We start from the raw sequence: 22,552 nt of genomic DNA, 5'->3' as shown, positions 1-22,552 counted from the left end.
CGTTTTCACAGAGATATAAGCTTTTTTGTGATATGTGCTCTATCTGTTTTCACTGTAAAAGCCATGAGGAAATGAAAGCAGCTATTATCAGCGCGCGGCTCGAACGTGCGTGTGTGCACATATACTATCGATCATCTAGCGTTTATTTGAAACGATTCATAAATAGGCCGACAAATATCAACGTTCTGGAATATTCCAGTAAAAGGCGATTATCACAGAATGGGCTGTTTTTCACCTGAAAACGGGTGCTTTTCAAAATGCTATCAAACGGAAGTGAAGAGATAAAAATCTGCCATGACAACATTGACTGGAAAATGATTCTTTCATAAGCGACGGGCAGATTAGACACATAGCCATAATTTAAAACATAGATTAGGCGATATTAACGTTAACATTGGCCGTGGACCGTGCATCAAGGGGGTAAAAAGGAAAACCCGGCGTGCGTACAAAGTGTTAAAGGCAACACAAGAGGCTTGGAGCTGCACGTAATCAGGGCTGTGTATCTGCAACGTGGTGTGTGTGTGTGTGTGTGTGCGTGTGTGTGTGGTGGTAACCAATGTCGAGATTTAATTTACAACATCCGTACCCCACCCCACCCCCCCTTTCATTTAAAGGGCTGTCAATTGGGGGTTTCCAATACTGTCTAATTCATTAAAAGGATCGTACAAATGGGTTTCCCCTTTTAGGCTCGTACCATCTGTATGCTAACCACATTACAGAGATGAAAGACGCCAAGAGGGGAGGAACCAAGTGAGCCTTTGGGGGGGGGGGGGGGGGGGGGGGGGGGGGGGGTTCATATTACTGACATTAATCAGTCTATATGGAAGGCGGTTTATATACCCTGGGGCCTGTGTGTGTGTGCATGTGCGTGTGTGTGTGTGTGTGTGGTAAGGTAATAATATACCCTATAGAGTAGTGTGCCTGTCCCACGGTGACATACAAATAGAGTTACAGTCACAGACTCGCTGTAATATAGAGTGACAGTAAAACAACACACACTCACACACACACAAACACATACATACATATACATACATACACATACACACGCTATTGAAATACGGGGTCTACCAGGCTACAGAACTGGTAATGGTCTCCATGAATCTCTAGGCAATAAATTGCGGAGCCATACTCAGATGAAGTGGCAAAGATATAGCACCGCGCGTCAGCCGCGTCACGCTCCTTTCATGCGAGCGCCAAGAGCGATCTATACCGTGTCCGGAATGCAGTTTCCTCTCAGCGTTCTTACCGCTGGACACAGTGGACGCGGTAAATAAACACACCATCGAACACGTGTCGTGCAGAGGGAGGGGGGGGGGGGGTCCCGCTGTTGTGGCATCCTTGGAGGAAGTCCACCTTGTAGGGAAATGTGACTTCCATAAATAAAACAAGACAAACAAAGAGGGGGGGGTGTTGTTATGAATAATGAAAACTAATACACGTGATAAGATCCGTCCACGCATGAGGGGGAGAGAGGAGAGAAAGGAGGTCCGCTGCGTTACAACAAGCCGGGCCCTCTGTGGATCTCAGGGGTCACCCCGATAGCCACAGAGGTACAGTGTTGTCGTTGTCCACTCGGCACGACGCTGAAGAAGTAAACAACCGGGGCGGGTTCCGCTATCTGTACGCGGGGGCGAAGCCGGTGGAGCAGAAGACAGGCGGACGGGGACACCGGGGCCGCTCTCTCTCTCGCTTTACCGAACCGCACAGCCCGAGGCTGTGAGACGACGACACAGGGAAATAAAAACACGGCTCTTTGATGGCGGAGCTAGCGAGGATACTGTCGTAATGTTTTGGGGGGAAGGAGGCCTCGGTGTCGCCTCGCCTCTCGTTATGGGACGCTCCGCTGAGATCAAAGTCTGGCGGATGCTCTAATTACAGGGTGGGGGGGGGGGGGGGGGTCTCGGGCCCCTAGTGAGGCGGGACCCCCCACTGGGCTGCACTTTGTCAGCAAAAAAAAAGAAGCCAAACCTGGACCCCAAACCTGGAGGGGACATACACACAACAGGCATGAAAGGCCCAACCGATATCTATTATGGCAAGACCAACGCCGGGTGGGACCAAATATATGGATTCCTCTCTTTCTCTCTCCTCTCTCTCTGTGTGGGTGGGACGCTGGACTGTGAGAATACACCCCAGCATGTGAAGTCGAAGCATCCGAATTATGGGTTGACATTATGAGCGGCTTTGGACATAAAATTGGGACGCAGAAAAAAGTACTTCTAGAGATGCGGTAGTCTGTCATTATAATCATCGACGTGGGATGGGTCGGAGGGGAGGGGCGGGGTGGGTTGGAGGGGAGGGGTGGGTTGAAGGGGGCGGGAGGCTGTAGCTCTAGTACCATCTGAAAAGTGACTTTGTCTAGTAAACATCTGGTCTCATTAGTAGAACCAGGACCCTCTAGCCACTATCAAGGGAAATGAGTGTTGCAACTTCCTGTTTGTGTGTTAGAGGGGAGGGGTGGGTATGGAGTAGGGGTACATGCAGGGGTGGGGTGGGAGTAATCGGGACCACTCCCCATACAACCAGATGAAACCACAACCGTCAAGAGATGTTAATCACTCTTGAACATGAATGAAATCTTTCTTTTCTTTTGGACTGTCTCAATATGGAAGTTCAATCTTAAAATCCTGCTACAGAGAGAGAGAGAGAGAGATGAAAGGGAGGGGGAAAGAGTAAGAAAGAAAGAAAGAAAGAAAGAAAGAAAGAAAGAAAGAAAGAAAGAAAGAAAGAAAGAAAGAAAGAAAGAAAGAAAGAAAGAAAGAAAGAAAGAAAGAAAGAAGAAAGAAAGACAAGAAGAAAGAAAGAAAGAAAAAAAAGAAAGAAAGAAAGAAAGAAAGAAAGAAAGAAAGAAAGAAAGAAAGAAAGAGTCCTCACTAGTTAAAGTGACACAAAGCACTCTTCTGAAGCAGAGACTTTGTAATTTGGGCCTGTGGTTCGGTTGATGTGACTCTGGTTCCATAGGAGGCTCATAATCGCTATGGGAGTTGGCGTCTTCTGCGGTGGGAGTGATACGGGCAGGCGGTGGCCCCCGGGTTGTCGGTCACGGGGCCACAGGCTTCACATGGGAGGTGCTGAGGGGCCGCGCCCCGAGCAGAGCTGCCGAGGACGCTCTACCCCCCCCGCTCTACCCCACAGCTCTACCCCCCCCGCTCTACCCCACTGAAACTACTCCACTGAAACTACCCACTGAAACTACCCCACTGAAGCTACCCCACTGAAACTACCCCACTGAAGCTACCCACTGAACTACCCCACTGAAGCTACTCCACTGAAGCTACCCCACTGAAACCACCCCACTGAAGCTACCCCACTGAAACCACCCCACTGAAACCACCCCACTGAAACTACCCCACTGAAACTACCCCACCGCTCTACCCACTGAAGCTACCCCACTGAAACCTACCCCACTGAAACCACCCCACTGAAACTACCCCACTGAAACTACCCACTGAAACTACCCACTGAAACTACCCACTGAAACTACCCCACTGAAGCTACCCCACTGAAGCTACCCCACTGAAACTACCCACTGAAACACCCACTGAACTACCCCACTGCTCTACCCACTGAAGCTACCCCACTGAAGCTACCCCACTGAAGCTACTCACTGAAACTACCCCACTGAAACTACCCCCGCTCTACCCCCCGCTCTACCCACAGCTCTACCCCACTGAAACGACCCCACAGCTCTACCCCACTGAAACTACCCCCCGCTCTACCCACAGCTCTACCCCACTGAAACGACCCCACAGCTCTACCCACTGAAACTACCCCCCCACTCTACCCCACTGAAACTACCCCACTGAAACTACCCCCCGCTCTATACCATGAGTCGACCACAGAGCGGCAGCGAGGCCTCTGCAGATGAAACGCAGAGCTGGAGCGCTCCCGTCGCATCCTGTTACTAAATATATGTCTTCGTCAAAGCGAAAGATTGGAAGCGAAACGTTGTTTATGTAGCATAATTGAGAGGAGACGCGGTGCCCCGATTCCCCCCCCCCCCCGCCCCACCCCCCACCCCCACTTGTGCAAAATCTGGATTGTATTAGTGGTTAAGTTGTAGCTTAAAATATGTTGATCAAATGATACGGCGGATATGAGGTTAGCTGGAAGAGGTCAACCTTGGTGAGGCGGAGAGAGAGAAAAACACAGTGCAGGAGAGAACGAAAAAAGGGCATCGGGGGCGATAAAGAGTGTGTGTGAGAGAGAGAGAGAGAATGAGAGAGAGAGAGAGAGAGATAGAGAGACCGAGGAGAGAGAGAGAGACAGGTTCCTGTCTCACCTTCTTCAGCAGGCGCGTGGAGTCCTCGCTGATCTGCATGAACCTCATGATGACGTTGTTGAGGTAGATGTCGCTCAGTGTGGCGTGGTCCTTGCTCTCCCTCTCACCTGGTTCAGCAGCAGGTACCAGCAGTTGACCGGAGACAGCAGGTTCTGGTCCTTCCTGTGACGGGACGGGGGGAGACGAGCACTCGTATCACTGCACTGTATATTCATTCCAATACGCAACATTACTCAATACGGCCTGATTCTCAATGTTGCTGGTCTTTACTGCATACTGCAGGGGGTCTACCCCACCGCTCTACCCACCGAAACACCCCACTGAAACTACCCACGAAACCACCCACTGAAACTACCCCCACCACGAACCCCCCCACCCGAAACCACCCCACCGAAACCACCCCACCGAAACCACCCACTGAAACTACCCCACCGAAACCACCCCACCGAAACCACCCCACTGAACTTACCACCCCACCCGAAACCACCCCACCGAAACGAAACCACCCCACTGAAACTACCCCACTGAAACTACCCACTGAAACTACCCCACTGAAACTACCCCACTGAAACTACCCCACTGAAACTACCCCACTGAAACTACCCCACTGAAACCACCCCACTGAAACCACCCCACTGAAACTACCCCACTGAAACCACCCACTGAAACTACCCCACTGAAACTACCCCACTGAAACTACCCCACTGAAACTACCCACTGAAACCCACCCCACTGAAACCACCCCACTGAAACTACCCACTGAAACCACCCCACTGAAACTACCCACCGAAACTACCCCACCGCATCATTACACCAGGATCATCATTCCTGCGAAGGGCTTAAAAGGGGTGCGTTGTGAAGGGGTGCGTTGTGAAGGGGTGCGTTGTGAAGGGGTGCGTGTGAAGGGGTGCAGTTCTGATGCGATGTGGATGAAACTTCGAAGGGGTGCAGTTCTGATGCGATGTGGATGAAACTTCACACATAAGTTAAAAGAACATGCCAACATTTTGGGAAATTAGCTTATCGTCTTCTCCAGAGAGACCAGAAGATAGATAGCTTACTACTGAACGCACAGAGAGGAAACTGGTATCTATCTTCTTGTCTCTCTCTAGAGAAGACGGTAAGCTAAATTCCCAAAAACGTTGGCGTGTTTCTTTAAGTTAAGTTGAACCTTTATTAATCCCCTTCGGGGGAAATTCATTCTTTGCATTTGACCCGTCCTAACTGTTGAGGAGCAGTGGGCGGCCGGCCACACAGCGGGGCACCCGGGGGACAACTCCAGTTGTAATACCAGTACTTTGGTTCAAGGGCAATGGCAGGAAACACAACATGCATGTCTTATGATGTCTGAGGAAACCAGAGTACCCGCAGGAAACCCCCACAAACACGAGGCGAACATGCAAACTCCACACAGAAAGGCCCCCTGCTGGGGTTTGAACCTACGACCTCCTTGCTGTGAGGCAACAGTGCTACACTGCGCCACCGTGCCTTGACGAGCAGGGCCAAGGACGTGAATTCTCTCATGTGTTTCACTCTGTGTGTGAGCGGATTGCACGGCATCAACTACATTAGGAAGTATTCCGTATCACTTAATGTCCGGAAATTTTAACGACAAGTATTTTATTTGATTTCCACCGCTGGTCCATTGAAATCAATACCGAGGTGGAGAACAGCTTTGCTCGCTGGCGTGCGGCTGCAGACATCAGAGTGCTCTTCTAGTTACAGTAGTGCTTTCATTCCAATGTGCTACATATCCATTTTGGAAGAAAATTTTACTTGATGTCCATTGCTCAATATTATAAAGATAGAACAGATCATCTAAGATATATTTGACGAGAACATTATACCATATTTTGCTGGTGGTGAGAATAACAACCTTTGCCAGCGATCAAAAGTAACTGTCAAGAGATGTTTAAAATCAGGTTTAAAAACGGCCAATTCTTATGTCAGCTGAGAGACGGCACAGCTACCTGGCCAAACTGGCACTAGTCAAGAGACTATAGACTTTTTAGCAATGTTGTAGATTTTTGGACATTAAGTTGTATGGAATACTTGCTACTAGTGTAGTTAGTGCAGTGCAATTAGCTTAATCACCGGGTTCTATGGTCAGGATGAAACGGGGGCACGAGACAAAGAAGTGTTGATCTGCACCGTAACATAATAATAATAATTATTATTATTATTATAATTATAATTATAATTATAATTGTTACAAAGGGTCAGATTAAACCGAATATATATATTTATTGCCTGAGATCCCATGTATAATATTTGTATATCGTCTGATATCCCTTGTATATTCTTTGTACATATACACGGAATATCCCTGTACCTGGTACAGGACAGACCATAATATTCGTTCTCCTATTGGAAGCGATCCCCTAGGCGCCACGGCCATACCCCCAATGTCTAGTTCAAAGTCACCGCTAAGACATGTCTGGACATGCCCGGTTCTGCGCAAGAATACGAGACAGAAATAAGGCTGGTACTAGATTGTTCACCTTACGTATAAATACGTCGCAGGTGGATACAGCAGTTAGTTACCCAATAAGTTGAAGCCTCACACCACGATACAACGTGCTGTGAAGTGGGCCCGTTTTGCCCCGAAATAGAGCCTTGAGACCGCGTGCGAATTGATAGCTGAAGTGTCAGAGTTTACCGCTGGATCGTCGAGTTCGACCTATTCTATTATTAAGTAATAGTCTATTATGTATAGTGTATCGTGCGGCTACCGTTCTACAGTGACCAGCATTACCAACGTTTCATCGTACCGAGCTAGTGTGCTTATCCAGGCTGGGCGGCCTAACCTGGTGCCGTCATCCGAGGAGCCCTAGACGAGAACCGTGTGGATATGTACACTGGATAACCTACCCGACGACTACAGAGCCCTTTTCGGCTGGATTATATTTGCTTTGGTCCTGTAGCTGTTGGAGCGGAGAATAGTCTACACCCACTGTTGTGTGGGATTTACCCTGTGAGGAGCACCGTCGAGCCCGCCTCTAGTACTCTGAGGCTGGCTAGCTTTCCTCCATGCGGCACTGCATACCGGAGAATAGCTGTTGTTCGTCTACGGATCAAGGGATTATTGTCTCCTGTACCTGGAGTCTCTTTATTCCTCATTGACCCAGACTTTCTGCTACCGACAAATCCTCTCCCCTGCTGGCTTACAACCGGAGGGACCCCTTTAGTATCTCCAGCTGATCTACTAGTGTACCATATATAATTCTTATGATACAGGTGGTATTAATTATCTCCTGCGTAATATGCTCATGGACTTACGCTCTTGACCTATTCATGCACATTCTTCGCCTTACAAGCGCAACTCTCAATCTTGATAAGTAATGTAAGATAATCTTCGTGCTGCTAATAAATATTCTTCTAAACAGTATTTCTTGTGAAGCCGTGTTATTGTGGGTGTGTTCATCTCATATACCTGTGTACTGTATGGCCAGTAGTAATGTACATAACGCAGTAGTGGTTTAATGATACCATACTTATTCAATACAGTCAGGGAATTGTACCCCTCAGTTACAATTATTATAATAATAATAATAATAATAATAATAATAATAATAATAATAATAATAATAATAATAATAATAATAATAATAATAATAATAATAATAATAATAATAATAATAATTCATTATTTATATATCGCTTTTCTAGACACTCAAAGCAATGTAGGGTGGAAATTGCCTCCTTCACCACCACTGGTAGCAGCACCCAACCTTGGGCTACGCAGGCTCAATGGCTGCCATACACTGGCACCAGGCACACATCACACTACACACAATGGCTGAACGGCTCAGGAGACAGGGATTTATATCAGCCAATTAAGGGGAAGGGATGATTAGGTGGCCTTGATGTCAGAGACCTGATTGGGAATTTGGCTAGGAATGTCGGGGAACCTTTGCGATAGGCGTCCTGGGTTCTTCAACGACCGAGATTAAGTCAGAACCTCGGTTTAGCGTCTCATCCGAAGGACATGCCTTCAAAATCATTAACAGCACAACTCTGTCACACCTGGGCTGTGTTCTAACCGTAATTGATTATGGAAATGCTGGAGAATCGCAGATGTTTGCTGTTGATGATTGAAGCTTTTGAATATTATGGTGTGGATTAACACATTTGGGTCTAGTGCCCCTGTTTTTTGGTCTGACGCTTCCCGGCCTGCTCTGAACCAAGCGGTGGTGGGCCAGAACCACAAGGCTCTGTGAGTGAGCTGATGGCATTGCATCAAGTACACTAGCAAGTATTCCATTTGAAAAATCCAAACTATCCCTTTAATGACGGACCCTGCATTTCTTTTTGATTTATAGAGGGTTTAGTGCACAGATGTTTATTTATCATCTAGAAGAGTAGACCCAAGCATTGTCTTCATTATCCATACTATTGCAACAAAAAGAAAAGTCAGGTTAGTTAAGGAAACTTGTTCATGATCACTGATTGAGGTGCATATATAAAGATAGATACAAGCCAAGAAAGCAAGGAGAGAGGATGAGACACAGAGAGCGAGAGAAAGATAAATGAAGAGGGAATTGTCGCTCTACATTGGGACTCACCCACATTCTGGCGTGTATATGCGCTATATACCTACACACACAACACCTAATTATCTCTCTCCCTCTCTCTCTGGCCTCGGGGGATCAACTGGCCTGCTCACCTCACAGGATGTTTAGAAAGACTTCTCAAAGTGGATCATGAGGAACCGTCGTATATATAAAAAAAAATAAAAAATAAAAAGGTATGAACCAAGCCTCCCCTGGTGCTAAGTGCCCTATATATTGTTGGTACTGCGCCTAAAAAGCACTCTATATATGATGTCAGTGACTGGTGCGCAGTGCGCTCGGAGCACGGGGAGTGGGAGGTTAGGTAGGATTTGCGTTTGTATCTGCGACGTTTCTGGGGCACGCGGCTCCAGTTAAATGCCCCAAGGCGAACTGAACTTCCAGAGATGAGGAGGAGCGGAGTCTGCCTCCGAGCTTTAAGTACACTTAGCAGAGCGGAGCTGGGAGGAGAGCTTACAGACACACTTGGAAGCAAAATGTGGAAAAAAAAGAAAATGTGAAAAGTGAGTTACATATGAATTGTGACAGGAAGAGAAAGAGAGGCTGATAAGGAAAGGGGAGAGGGTGGAGGGAGTGATAGAGCGGGACAGATAGACGGAGATATGGGAGGGAGGGAGGGGGAGAGAGAGAGCAAGAGAGATACATAAAGAGAGGAGAGAGAGAGATACACAGAGAGAGAGAGACAGAGAGAGAGAGGTATTTTTTGTGAATTATGTGAATATGTACTGTTGGACTGTGGTGATTCCATGTACGGATAAATAAAATGATGATGATGATGAGAGAGAGAGAGAGAGAGAGAGAGAGAGAGAGAGAGAGAGAGAGAGAGAGAGAGAGAGAGAGACAGAGATACACACAGAGAGAGACATCGAGAGAGGAACATAGAGGCATAGAGAAAGAGGAGAGAGACAGAGGAGAGAGAGAGAGGGGGGGCAGAGAGAGAGAGGCTGAGAGCTGCTGTCTCCATGTTAAGTGGAGGACATTGTCCAGGACAGTGATCCGGGGTCCAGCATAAGACCTGCAGGCTGATTTCCTCCAGTGTAATCGAAAACATTCCTCCTGTGTGTGTGTGTGTGTGTGTGTGTGTGTGTGTGTGTGTGTGTGTGTGTGTGTGTGTGTGTGTGTGTGTGTGTGTGTGTGTGTGTGTGTGTGTGTGTGTGTGTGTGTGTGTGTATGTGTGTGTATGTGTGTATGCGTCTCTGACTGATTGTGAGTGCATGCATAAGTGTTTATGTGCATGCATGTGTGTGTGTGTGTGTGTGTGTGTGTGTGTGTGTGTGTGTGTGTGTTTCTGATCGTGCGAGTGCATGCATAAGTATTTATGTGCATGCATGTGTGTGTGTGTGTGTGTGTGTGTGTGTGTGTGTGTGTGTGTGTGTGTGTTTGACTGATTGTGACTGTGAGTACATACATGTGTGCATGTTTGTGTGTGAGTGTGTGTGTGTGTGTGTGTGTGTGTGTGCGTGTGTGAGGTTGCAGGGTTGTGTCTAGGGGTCACTGGTGCAGGAACCATATGGAGGATCCCCTCTGCTCTGCCCGTCCCGTGGTCTGCTAGCGTGGACAGGCAGCACTTGTCAACACAACAGGTGACACTACACAGGACTGATACTGGATCTGCTGCAAGGGCAAAAAGGCTAAGGATGGCATTCGTCCTAATGCATAAAGAGGACACAAACATCCCATCCCAGCTGAAATATTCGCCCTGCATCCTCCCAGGGACGTGTCGAAAAACAGGACGCAAACTGAATGAGACAGAAGAGAGAGCCAAAAACACTACGACATGGAAAACATCCCATCACTGCTTTTTCAAAAGATGTAGAGAAAGGAGACGGATTAAAAAAAAAAAAAAAAAAAAATCCAATTGAGCTAAAAGCTGTGTGACACATGAGTTGTTTTCCTGCTCTTTCAGTGGGAAAGCAAGGAAAAAAGGCCAGAGGAGACCAAGCGGTTGAGGAGAGAGAGCAGTGCAGGTCAAACTGTGGTTCAGCTACAGCTTTAGTCTCGATGCATTAGCTTGCTTCCAAAAGAGCAGACATGCTTTCAGGAATCACAGCTGCAGCTCATACTGGTGCCAGGCAGGGACTCACAGGTAGCCGGAGGGCTCTGCGCATCCATGCGTGTTTTTACGCAGCACTCGCCGTTGTTATTTCTCATCTACATCCTTTGATTGAAACTGAGATTATGAGTCAATCTCATTAGCTGTCAATCTAAATGACTGTGTGGAAAACTGTCTACCGTTTACAGTTTTGACGTATATGAGGGATTAAGTGCAAAATAAATCAGCACTCTTTTTCTGTGAAGTGTCACTTTGAGAGAACGGTCTGAGGAAATGCTTACATCAGTAGCCTATTTATTAGTAGGGGGGCTGCCGGGGTGTATTGCTGACAAATAGTTGATAAACAATAAATATTGATTATGACTATGAATAACGCTGAATTGATAAGACGATAAATAAACAATAGCTATGGCAGCAGTATGAATAACACTGACTAAGAAATGGCCTGTGTACTAGTAATGATGACTGACAGGGTCGTTCAGGTTGGATTTCATCTCTCTGGTTGGTTGACGTACGAGTGACATGTTAACACATACTAGCTCCACCACAAGCATGGTGTTGTGTTACCATCGTCACAGATATCTGCCGTTCTACTGTACCTGCTCTACCAGAGCGTGTTTGGGTTGACTTATATAAATACAATACAAGCCGATACAGTAGCCCACCGAGCTGAAACAAACTACAGTACATCATCAACCTCAAGTCTGCCTCAACCAGGAACAGTAGAAGTGCGGCAAGGGGGGACTGTACAATCCCTTTAAAAAAAGGTTTATTTGGCCAGGCCGTCTTTTCATATAGAGCATCCCACCAATGGAACTCAATACCTCAAACAATTAGAGTGTCCACATCATATCATTCATTCAAGTGCAGGGTTAGGGAATGGCTCATTGTGTCCATGACTGTATTGTGACCTGTATCCCTATCGTATGTCTATGTGCTCTTGTTGTGTTTTTATTCTAATGTTATTTATCTTGATTTTATTCTGTTTTTATTGCTAACCCTTTTTCACACAGGATTTTTGCCTGTACCTTCTGGCAGGGGGACTGCCAATGGAAATTAGCCGTTTGGCTAAAATTGGGTGCATTTACATTTGTAAAATGTTTTATTAATGTCGCTGTCCCCCTTGATCAAATAAAGTAAACCTAAACCTGAAACAAACTACAGTACAGGCAATACAGTAGCCCACAACAAACTACAGCCAGGCTGATTTCTGGAGGTGTTTTTGTCAGGTTAGACAAGTGACCATGTTAACAGGTTAGAGCAGTGACCATGTTAACAGGTTAGAACAGTGACCATGTTAACAAGTTAAAACAGTGACCATGTTAACAGGTTAGAGCAGTGACCATGTTAACGGGTCAGAGCAGCTACACAGCTCATGTTAACAGGTCAGAGCAACCACACAGTGACCATGTTAACAGGTCAGAGCAGCTACACAGTGACCATGTTAACAGGTCAGAGCAGCCACAGAGTGACCATGTTAACAGGTCAGAGCAGCCACACAGTGACCATGTTAACGGGTTAGAGCAGCTACACAGTGACCATGTTAACAGGTCAGAGCAGCTACACAGTGACCATGTTAACGGGTTAGAGCAGCCACACAGTGACCATGTTAACGGGTCAGAGCAGCCACACAGTGACCATGTTAACGGGTTAGAGCAGCTACACAGTGACCATGTTAATGGGTTAGAGCAGCTACACAGACCATATTAACAGGTTAGAGCAGCTACACAGTGACCATGTTAATGGGTTAGAGCAGCTACACAGACCATGTTAACGGGTTAGAGCAGCTACACAGTGACCATGTTAACAGGTTAGAGCAGCTACACAGACCATGTTAACGGGTTAGAGCAGCTACACAGTGACCATGTTAACAGGTTAGAGCAGCTACACAGACCATGTTAACGGGTTAGAGCAGCTACACAGTGACCATGTTAACGGGTTAGAGCAGCCACACAGTGACCATGTTAACGGGTTAGAGCAGCTACACAGTGACCATGTTAACAGGTCAGAGCAGCTACACAGTGACCATGTTAACAGGTCAGAGCAGCTACACAGACCATGTTAACGGGTCAGAGCAGCTACACAGACCATGTTAACGGGTTAGAGCAGCTACACAGTGACCATGTTAACAGGTTAGAGTAGCTACACAGACCATGTTAACGGGTTAGAGCAGCTACACAGTGACCATGTTAACGGGTTAGAGCAGCTACACAGACCATGTTAACGGGTCAGAGCAGCCACACAAGCCTGCGTGGCAGTGGCAGCACGTCATCCTAGAGATTCAGCACCAAGCCTACTTTCGAGCGTGAGACACGCGGTACTAAATGCTCCTTTGGCGGCACTGTCTCTCTCTGTGTGGACAGCATCACGGGTGGAAGACGGGAGATAAAGAGGACGATGATGGTGGTCTTGAGAGCTGGACAGCATCACACACACACACACCCCCTCCGTCAAACTACAATTACCATAAATCCTTTCTGCATTATGCATCAGCAGAGAGTGCAGCTCTTTCATTTTATGTCACTGCATGTACGTGTCTGTGAGAACTGGAGGGCGGTGTGTGGCGTGTGTTCTGAAGATGGATTTGTTCGTGCATGCTTGCTTTTGTACGCTTTTGCTTGTGCATGATAGGCAGGTCGCTGCTTTAAGGACATTGGACATCATGGGTGATTGATTACCACATTACATTACCTCATCTGCTTCCACCTGATCCCACAGTGCTGATTTGTGACCATAACTCCTAGTTACGGCTGTGCAATATATCCATATTTATTGTTTATTGTCTATCTGTGTATTGTGTTTTCATTATTATTATTTTTTGAATCATGAAATGTAATTATATCCCTGAAATGACAGTGTCTGGGATATTATGGATTAATCCTGACCGTTGCCATGTCTGTTGCATCCACCACTGCTGCAAATCCTGGGTGGGAACGCAATAACGGGAACAGTTTTTTTTTGCTGGTAACATTCCGGACCCCTAGAGGAAGAAACATATTGCTTTTGGTGACCCCATGATATTTGCTCTAGTGCCACCACCAGGCCAAAGTGAAAAGTTATGGTCAGATTGACATAGAGATTTGCTGTGAACATTCATGACCCCTAGAGAGCAAGACACCTATTGATTTTGGTGACCTCATGACCTTTCATCTCTAGTGCCATCACCCTGGAGGACCCTTATGTAAACAAGCCGAAAGTCTTTTTCTGGTCTTCATCCTCTTAGCAGTTTTTGTATTGAGCTGTACTGTATTGTACCCATTCTGCAATCTGTTAATAAAGTTGTCAATCAATCAATCAATCAAATCACCAGGCTAAACCTTCCGTCTTTCAAACAGACCCATTTGTCATGGTCACAAAAAAATAAAAATAAAAACATGCGTCAAACTGGGTCTGTGGAGACTGGCATAATAGGCAATGCTCATTTTTGTCATCTACCCAGTAGAATATGAAAATAACAGAGCAAAGTGGGGAGATTGTTGAGCCTTGGTGGAGGTCTGCACTCGAGTCTACTGAACGCCCTCTTCTAGTTGAACATCTGTAGTTAGTCAGTCTGCGGACGACCCGGCCTCCCCTCTCTCCTCTCCTCTCTCCTCTCTCCTCTCCTCTGCTCTCCTCCTCTCTCTCCTCTCCTCTCCTCTCCTCTCCTCTCCTCTCCTCTCCTCTCCTCTCCTCTCCTCTCCTCTCCTCTCTCCTCTCTCCTCTCTCCGCTCTCCTCCTCTCTCCTCCTCTCTCCTCCTCTCCTCTCCTCTCCTCTCCTCTCCTCCTCTCTCTCCACTCCTCTCCACTCCTCTCCACTCCTCGCCTCTCCGATGATCAGTACCATCAGTACCGTCAGTGTGGCACAACAGGCTGACCTGATTCAGCAGCACCACGACTAAACACAAGCATGCACACCAACAGGCTGACCCTGCATAATGAAACACAAAGCAAAGTGGGAGAGAGATTAAAAGAAGTTAAAAAGTTACCGACTTCTCTGAAATGCCCCACTTCTCTGAAATGAAGGCCTTTCGTCAAACTACAACACAGCCAGACACGGCGCAGAGAAGTCGCACCAACAGGGTCGGAGTTAAAGCACATTTAAAGCGTGGGACGTTGCCATGGCAGAGTCAATAGAGTCGACTCTGTGGAGCTCAGCGTGATGAAAACGCTGGGGGAAGCCATTGAATGTTACACATGTGCGCCTCCTATAAATCAATGGTTCCTACGGCGGGTCTGTGTGTCGGTTAATGGGACGACCTGCTGGATCACACCAGAGGCCCACAGTGGGAGGGAGGGAGGGGGGAGGGAGAGAGAGAGAGAGGGAAGGAGAGAGAAAGACAAAGAGTCAAAATAGTATTTGCACGTGTTTGCGTTTGATTTCATCTCCTCTGCGTACCGGGTGGGAGGGGTTTTCTACAGAGGAGTCACATTAAAGCTCGACACTCTAATCTAATATACTTGTCTGTGATTGTTAACTCGCCTGACGTTATCTGATTTATTCCCGGTGTAGTAAATCCCACTCTCCTGGTCCTCTGGGTAGAAACAAGGGCTAAGGATTGCCTACAACTAGCATTAGACCAAGCCCATACTAACATTAACTATAGTAAAGAAATACATAGTATTCCTGTGGGGTGGAGGGGTCCGCATGCAACAAGCACTAAGACATACAATAGTGAATCACTATAGAAACATATGATTTCTATGACCAAACCACAGAAATACTATAGCGATTCATCATACATTTCTAGAATATTCCACTACAGAAAATCAGATCAGAATGATAATATTCACCAGTACTTTTTACAGTGAAATTCTTCGTTTAGTTTCTGCACTTTTTACTATGCTGAATCACCACATTATATTGGTGTAGTAAATATATAGTGTGTACAAAGGAAAACTCAGGACTATTATAAATCACTACAGTATTTCTGTGGTACATCTCTATTAGTGTATAGGGGGGGGGGGGGGAATCACAGGAATACTAGTTTATTTTCGTATGGGATTTGACCAAGGTCTGGAGGGAGAGAGAGGTAGGGGGAGTAGGGAGGTAGTATGGGAGGTAGTATGGGAGGTAGGAGGGAGATTTAGGAAGGTAGTAAGGATGTAGTTAGGGAGGTGGTAAGGGAGGGAGTAAGGAGAGTGTTAAGGAGGGAGTAGGGAGGGAGTAAGGAGAGTGTTAGGGAGGGAGTAAGGAGGGAGTTAAAGAGGTAGTTAGGGAGGTCATAGGGAAGGAGTAAGGAGAGAGTTAGGGAGTTAGTTAGGGAGGGCAGGAAAGAGGGAGTTATGGAGGGAGTTGGGGAGGTAGTAGGGAGGGAGTAAGGCGAGAGTTAGGGAGGTAGTAAGGAGGGAGTAAGGAGAGAGTTAGGGAGGTAGTAGGGAGGGAGTAAGGAGAGAGTTAGGGAGGTAGTAGGGAGGGAGTAAGGAGAGAGTTAGGGAGGGAGTAGGGAGGGAGTAAGGAGAGAGTTAGGGAGGTAGTAGGGAGGGAGTAAGGAGAGAGTTAGGGAGGTAGTAGGGAGGGAGTAAGGCGAGAGTTAGGGAGGTAGTAGGGAGGGCAGGAGGTAGTAGGGAGGGAGTAAGGAGAGAGTTAGGGAGGTAGTAGGGAGGGAGTAAGGAGAGAGTTAGGGAGGTAGTAGGGAGGGAGTAAGGAGAGAGTTAGGGAGGTAGTAGGGAGGGAGTAAGTAGCGTTAGGGAGGTAGTTAGGGAGGGCAGGAGGTAGCAGGGCCAGGGAGGTTTGGAGGGAGGGAGTTAGGGAGGGACACAGTAGAGGGACACAGGCCGTGGCAGCAGAGTGACCTCTGGGAGTCTGCTCATCCACATAATGGCAGGAAACTGCCTCAATGTCATGGTTTCCCCCCCAAGCCACGGCCGGGTCTGGGTCAGACAGAGAGACGAGCACTGAGGGGACGACACGACACGCAGGTAGAGAGAGGAAGGAAACTATCTACCAGGAGAGAGAGAGAGAGAGAAGAGAGAGAGTCAACTCATTAACTACACACACTCTCGCTCTCTGTGTGTGTGTGTGTGTGTGTGTGTGTGTGTGTGTGTGTGTGTGTGTGTGTGTGTGTGTGTGCATGTGAGAATGAATGAACTACTCACTACACACTGTCTGTTGTGCATGCGTGCGTGTGCGGGCGGCCGCATTAGGGAGTGAAAGAGTTCATAATAAAATATTATTTCTGGGTGTGTGTGTGTGTGTGTGTGTGTGTGAACATTCCTTTCATACTGGAGTCAGTGGGTCAATGTCAGCCTATGGGGCATCCTTCAGTGATGCCTGTTGACAAGGAAGGATAATAATTACCACTTCAATATGCTGTGTATTGAAACAGGAACCCGTTATCAGCTACAGAGGGACTCATATGGCAAAGCCCTTCGGTGCCTCGCCGATACCATCTTTCATTAATAAGCGACATGCACTTACAGTACAGCACAGCATCGCGGGTGCCAAAGGAATGTGCAAATGGCATGGGCTTAACCCTTTCAAGTGCAGGGCCTATCTTTATCTGAACTTGGGAATCGTTGAGGGAGAGCCTCGTTTTCAACAGTGCAGAGTGTACGTGGCATATGAGATAACAAATCAAATCAAATGTATTTGTAAAGCCCGAAATCACAGGTTAATGTCCCCATGGGCTGGACATGTCTTATTTAAACAAGTCAAGAAGAATAAATCAAGAACAAAAAACCAACCATGAAATCCAAAATAAATGTAAATAAATAACTGCAACACTCCCAGACACACCCCAGCGAAGGTAAGGAAAAACTCACAAAAAACCTAGCAATAGGAAAAAAAGCACCACAGGCAATGTGGAGGAGAGAAACCTTAGAAGGGCCGTTCAAGGGGGGATCCCCCTTCTTGGATGTCTGTGATAATAGTGTTGCTATGGATGATCGATGGGTGGAGAATAAAACAGGCAAAATAGTTGGTATGTATGTATGTACATAATACGTGTAATAAAACACAAATATGTATGCAATAGCAACTGGGGTACATAAGAAAATGTTTGAAAGATTTAAATAGAATAGAGCTAAGAACAACAACAACAACAACAACAACAACAACAACAACAACAACAACAACAACAACAACAACAACAACAACAAAAGATTAAGCATAGGGAAATGAGCGCTAGTATGAAAATAGGATAAAGGCTAAATGTCAAGTAACAAAACACACACGATCAATTTAAAACATGCAATAAATCAACCAACACACAGTCAAAAGTATATATGAGACACCACGTCAGAGTATATATGAGACACCACGTCAGAGAAAGTATATATGAGACACCACGTCAGAGTATATATGCGACACCACGTCAGAGTATATATGAGACACCACGTCAGAGAAAGTATATATGCGACACCACGTCAGAGTATATATGAGACACCACGTCAGAGAATATATGCGACACCACGTCAGAGAATATATGCGACACCACGTCAGAGAAAGTATATATGCGACACCACGTCAGAGTATATATGCGACACCACGTCAGAGTATATATGCGACACCACGTCAGAGTATATATGCGACACCACGTCAGAGAATATATGCGACACCACGTCAGAGAAAGTATATATGAGACACCACGTCAGAGAATATATGCGACACCACGTCAGAGTATATATGCGACACCACGTCAGAGTATATATGCGACACCACGTCAGAGTATATATGCGACACCACGTCAGAGTATATATGCGACACCACGTCAGAGTATATATGCGACACCACGTCAGAGTATATATGCGACACCACGTCAGAGTATATATGCGACACCACGTCAGAGTATATATGCGACACCACGTCAGAGTATATATGCGACACCACACGTCACCACGTCAGAGTATATATGCGACACCACGTCAGAGTATATATGCGACACCACGTCAGAGTATATATGCGACACCACGTCAGAGAAAGTATATATGCGACACCACGTCAGAGTATATATGCGACACCACGTCAGAGTATATATGAGACACCACGTCAGAGAATATATGCGACACCACGTCAGAGTATATATGAGACACCACGTCAGAGAATATATGCGACACCACGTCAGAGAATATATGCGACACCACGTCAGAGAAAGTATATATGCGACACCACGTCAGAGTATATATGCGACACCACGTCAGAGAATATATGCGACACCACGTCAGAGAAAGTATATATGCGACACCACGTCAGAGAAAGTATATATGAGACACCACGTCAGAGTATATATGAGACACCACGTCAGAGAATATATGCGACACCACGTCAGAGAAAGTATATATGAGACACCACGTCAGAGTATATATGAGACACCACGTCAGAGTATATATGCGACACCACGTCAGAGTATATATGCGACACCACGTCAGAGTATATATGCGACACCACGTCAGAGAAAGTATATATGAGACACCACGTCAGAGTATATATGAGACACCACGTCAGAGAATATATGCGACACCACGTCAGAGTATATATGCGACACCACGTCAGAGTATATATGCGACACCACGTCAGAGTATATATGCGACACCACGTCAGAGTATATATGCGACACCACACGTCACCACGTCAGAGTATATATGCGACACCACGTCAGAGTATATATGCGACACCACGTCAGAGTATATATGCGACACCACGTCAGAGTATATATGCGACACCACACGTCACCACGTCAGAGTATATATGCGACACCACGTCAGAGTATATATGCGACACCACGTCAGAGTATATATGCGACACCACGTCAGAGTATATATGCGACACCACGTCAGAGTATATATGAGACACCACGTCAGAGTATATATGCGACACCACGTCAGAGTATATATGCGACACCACGTCAGAGTATATATGCGACACCACGTCAGAGTATATATGCGACACCACACGTCACCACGTCAGAGTATATATGCGACACCACGTCAGAGTATATATGCGACACCACACGTCACCACGTCAGAGTATATATGCGACACCACGTCAGAGTATATATGAGACACCACGTCAGAGAAAGCAATTGAACGATGGCAACAAACCGCCTTGGGTACAATGACGTATCCATGGGACTGTATAACGTAGTATAACTTGTTGTTTTGCTTCACTGAAAGAAATGAATCAATCGGACTGAAAAAAGGGCAATCGCTGCGAGAAGAAACATCTCACGGCCGCGTCGTGTCTCTGCATTGATTTGAAGGCTGTGCTGGTTCTCTGAGGTCATAATACTAGGTCATACTAAAAATACTATATTGATCAAGGTGCATCTATGCATATTAATTTCTGCGTAAATCAAATCATAAATTGTTCTAGGTGTGGTTTTGAGTTTTTGAATGAGGAAAAATACCAATGCCACCCTTATTATACAGCTCCATAGTTACAAAACCCTGTGTCTTAAATTCCACCTTGGTCCTGATTAAAAAGCACTTTTGGACCATCAGAGATTCTGTGAGGACGTCCTTTAACCACGAGCCTGTTCTGGTTAAAGCGTGGGTCTATTCAAGACACTCTCTGGGGGCCGAGGCAAAATAAATAATTATTCCTTTATCCACCGCCTGTGTGTCCCTCCCTGAACAAACACTGCCTACTGTGTGTGTGTGTTCTGTGTGTGTGTGTGTTCTGTGTGCTCTGCAAACTGCTATAGTTTAACACTAGACAAGGCATGACAGACACTCCAGGACCTGGTGTTGTGTACTGGACGCTTCACTGTGGGCTCTGTTGTTTTCCCCCAATGCATTCTGGGAGGAAATGAAAGCCAGTGGGACAAAAGAGCTGCTGACCCAAATGGTGTGTGTGTGCGTATGTGTATGTGTATGTGTGTGTGCGTGTGCGCGTGTGTGTGTGCGTGCTCAGGGTGTCTGCTGTGGACTGGGGCAGGCGCTAAGTCTTGACCAAGAGTCTCAGGCTGCGGTTACACTATGGCCAGTTTTTGTTTAGTTTTCATGGTCAGTTTCGCTTTTCAGAACGCAACGTAATGGCAGGCAAGTTAGACGTCGTTTTTGTCTCCTGAGCACAGTGATGTATATACATGTAGTACAATGCCAAAGCAGTAGGTGGCAGTAGGTGGCGATGTAGTTCAAACATGAAGGCCATTTTCAACCAATCAGAAAAGTTGAATGTGCCAATACACTTCCTGCTAAAAATCAACGATCCACCATCTTTAACACTTTGAGAGCCAGTCCGTGTTTTCCTTTTTACCCCCTTGAATGCCCACATCCACTCCAATGTTAACGTTAATATCGCCTAATCTATGTTTTAAATTATGGCTATGTGTCTAATCTGGCTGTCGCTTATCAAAGACTATTTTTCCAGTCAACATTGTCGAAGCAGATTGTTTTTTTATCGCTTCATTTCCGTTTGATAGCATTTTGAAAATCACTCGTTTTCGCGTAAAAAACAACACATTCTATGATAATCGCCTTTTACTGGAATATTCTAGAACGTTGTCATTTGTCGGCCTATTTATGAATCGTTTTCAAATAAACGCTAGATAATCGATAGTATATTGTGTGCGCACGCACGCTCGTGCCGCGCGCTGATAATCGCTGCTCTTATTTCCTTATCGCTTTTACAGTCAAAACAGCCATATCACATATAGGGGAAACGCTTATATATCCGTGAAAACGAGTCTGATTATCCTAAGACTGATAACATAGATTCCTTACCTGAGATCAGATGGTATCCAAATGGATTATTCCAATTCCTGATCGCCATTCGAAAAAATCGATCATTGTATTGATCCACCGTGTATACAGTAGAACACATAATCCCTGCTGCTCTTCAGGCTCCGGAGTGATGCCGGTCGATGCCGGCTGCGTGAGTGAGACGTAAAATGTGGAGTCAGAAATCCTTTCTCCCATTCACTTTCATTGAGTCCAATCCAAAAGGGTGATTTACCATCTGGGAGACGATAGGGGGCGCTTTTTTCACATCTGAGCGCCTGGGGTGACTGGATCTCCAACGGTAGGCTCGCTTGATGCAATATGATTTCAGATCGCTAAAATTAAAATAAAAACGAATAAAACGAATATTCTCGTGAGTGGGCATTCAACCCGGGGGGTAATAACACGAGAAAACTCGTGGGTGGCATTCAAAGTGTTAAATGCCTCGCGTGAGCCATTTAGCCAACGTAGCATTTATTTTTCAGCAAAGAAAGTGCAATAAAAGTGCAATAAACAAAACGGATACATTCACTGTGTTCTGCCTCTCATTTGTTGATGAAACAAAACTAACATCAACACAATTGACCACCAAGAGCGGAGTTTAGTCTCACAAAAATATCATCGCCGATTTTGTTAGCTTACGTGCTAACGTGATTGGGATATGCCAGTATAACAGTATAGCATTGTGGCTAGCAGCGAAGTTTGTTAGCTTACGTGCTAACGTGATTGGGATATGCCATTATAACAGTATAGCATTGTGGCTAGCAGCTTGGTAACGTTAATGCTAGCAGAATGAATGGATGTAAACTTTATTTAACAGATTGCAGAATGGGTACAATACAATACGGCTCAATACAAACAATTGTTAAGGGAATGCAGACTGTTGTAGCTTGGACTGGGCTCCTTATAAAAATAACTTGACAACACATGGTAGCTGCAGCTACTTGGGACAGCTCTGCTGTAAACACTGGAAATAACCGTGCAGGTCTCTACTGCGCATGGGCG

The 22,552-nt window shown here is 46.1% G+C and overlaps 1 protein-coding gene across 1 annotated transcript in view; it reads right to left on the bottom strand.

Annotated features, from left to right (window-relative positions):
• Positions 1 to 22,552, bottom strand: part of srgap1a (SLIT-ROBO Rho GTPase activating protein 1a) — a 188,302-nt gene that overhangs the window by 104,983 nt on the left and 60,767 nt on the right. The window contains 2 exon segments of the mRNA XM_084335154.1: positions 4,286 to 4,389; positions 4,392 to 4,447. Of these exon segments, the coding sequence (XP_084191280.1) occupies positions 4,286 to 4,389; positions 4,392 to 4,447 (160 nt within the window).

Source organism: Notolepis coatsorum, assembly GCF_963971535.1.
Source record: "Notolepis coatsorum genome assembly, chromosome: 18".
In the NCBI taxonomy this organism is placed as follows: domain Eukaryota; kingdom Metazoa; phylum Chordata; class Actinopteri; order Aulopiformes; family Paralepididae; genus Notolepis; species Notolepis coatsorum.
This window is presented reverse-complemented; position numbering and strand designations above follow the sequence as displayed.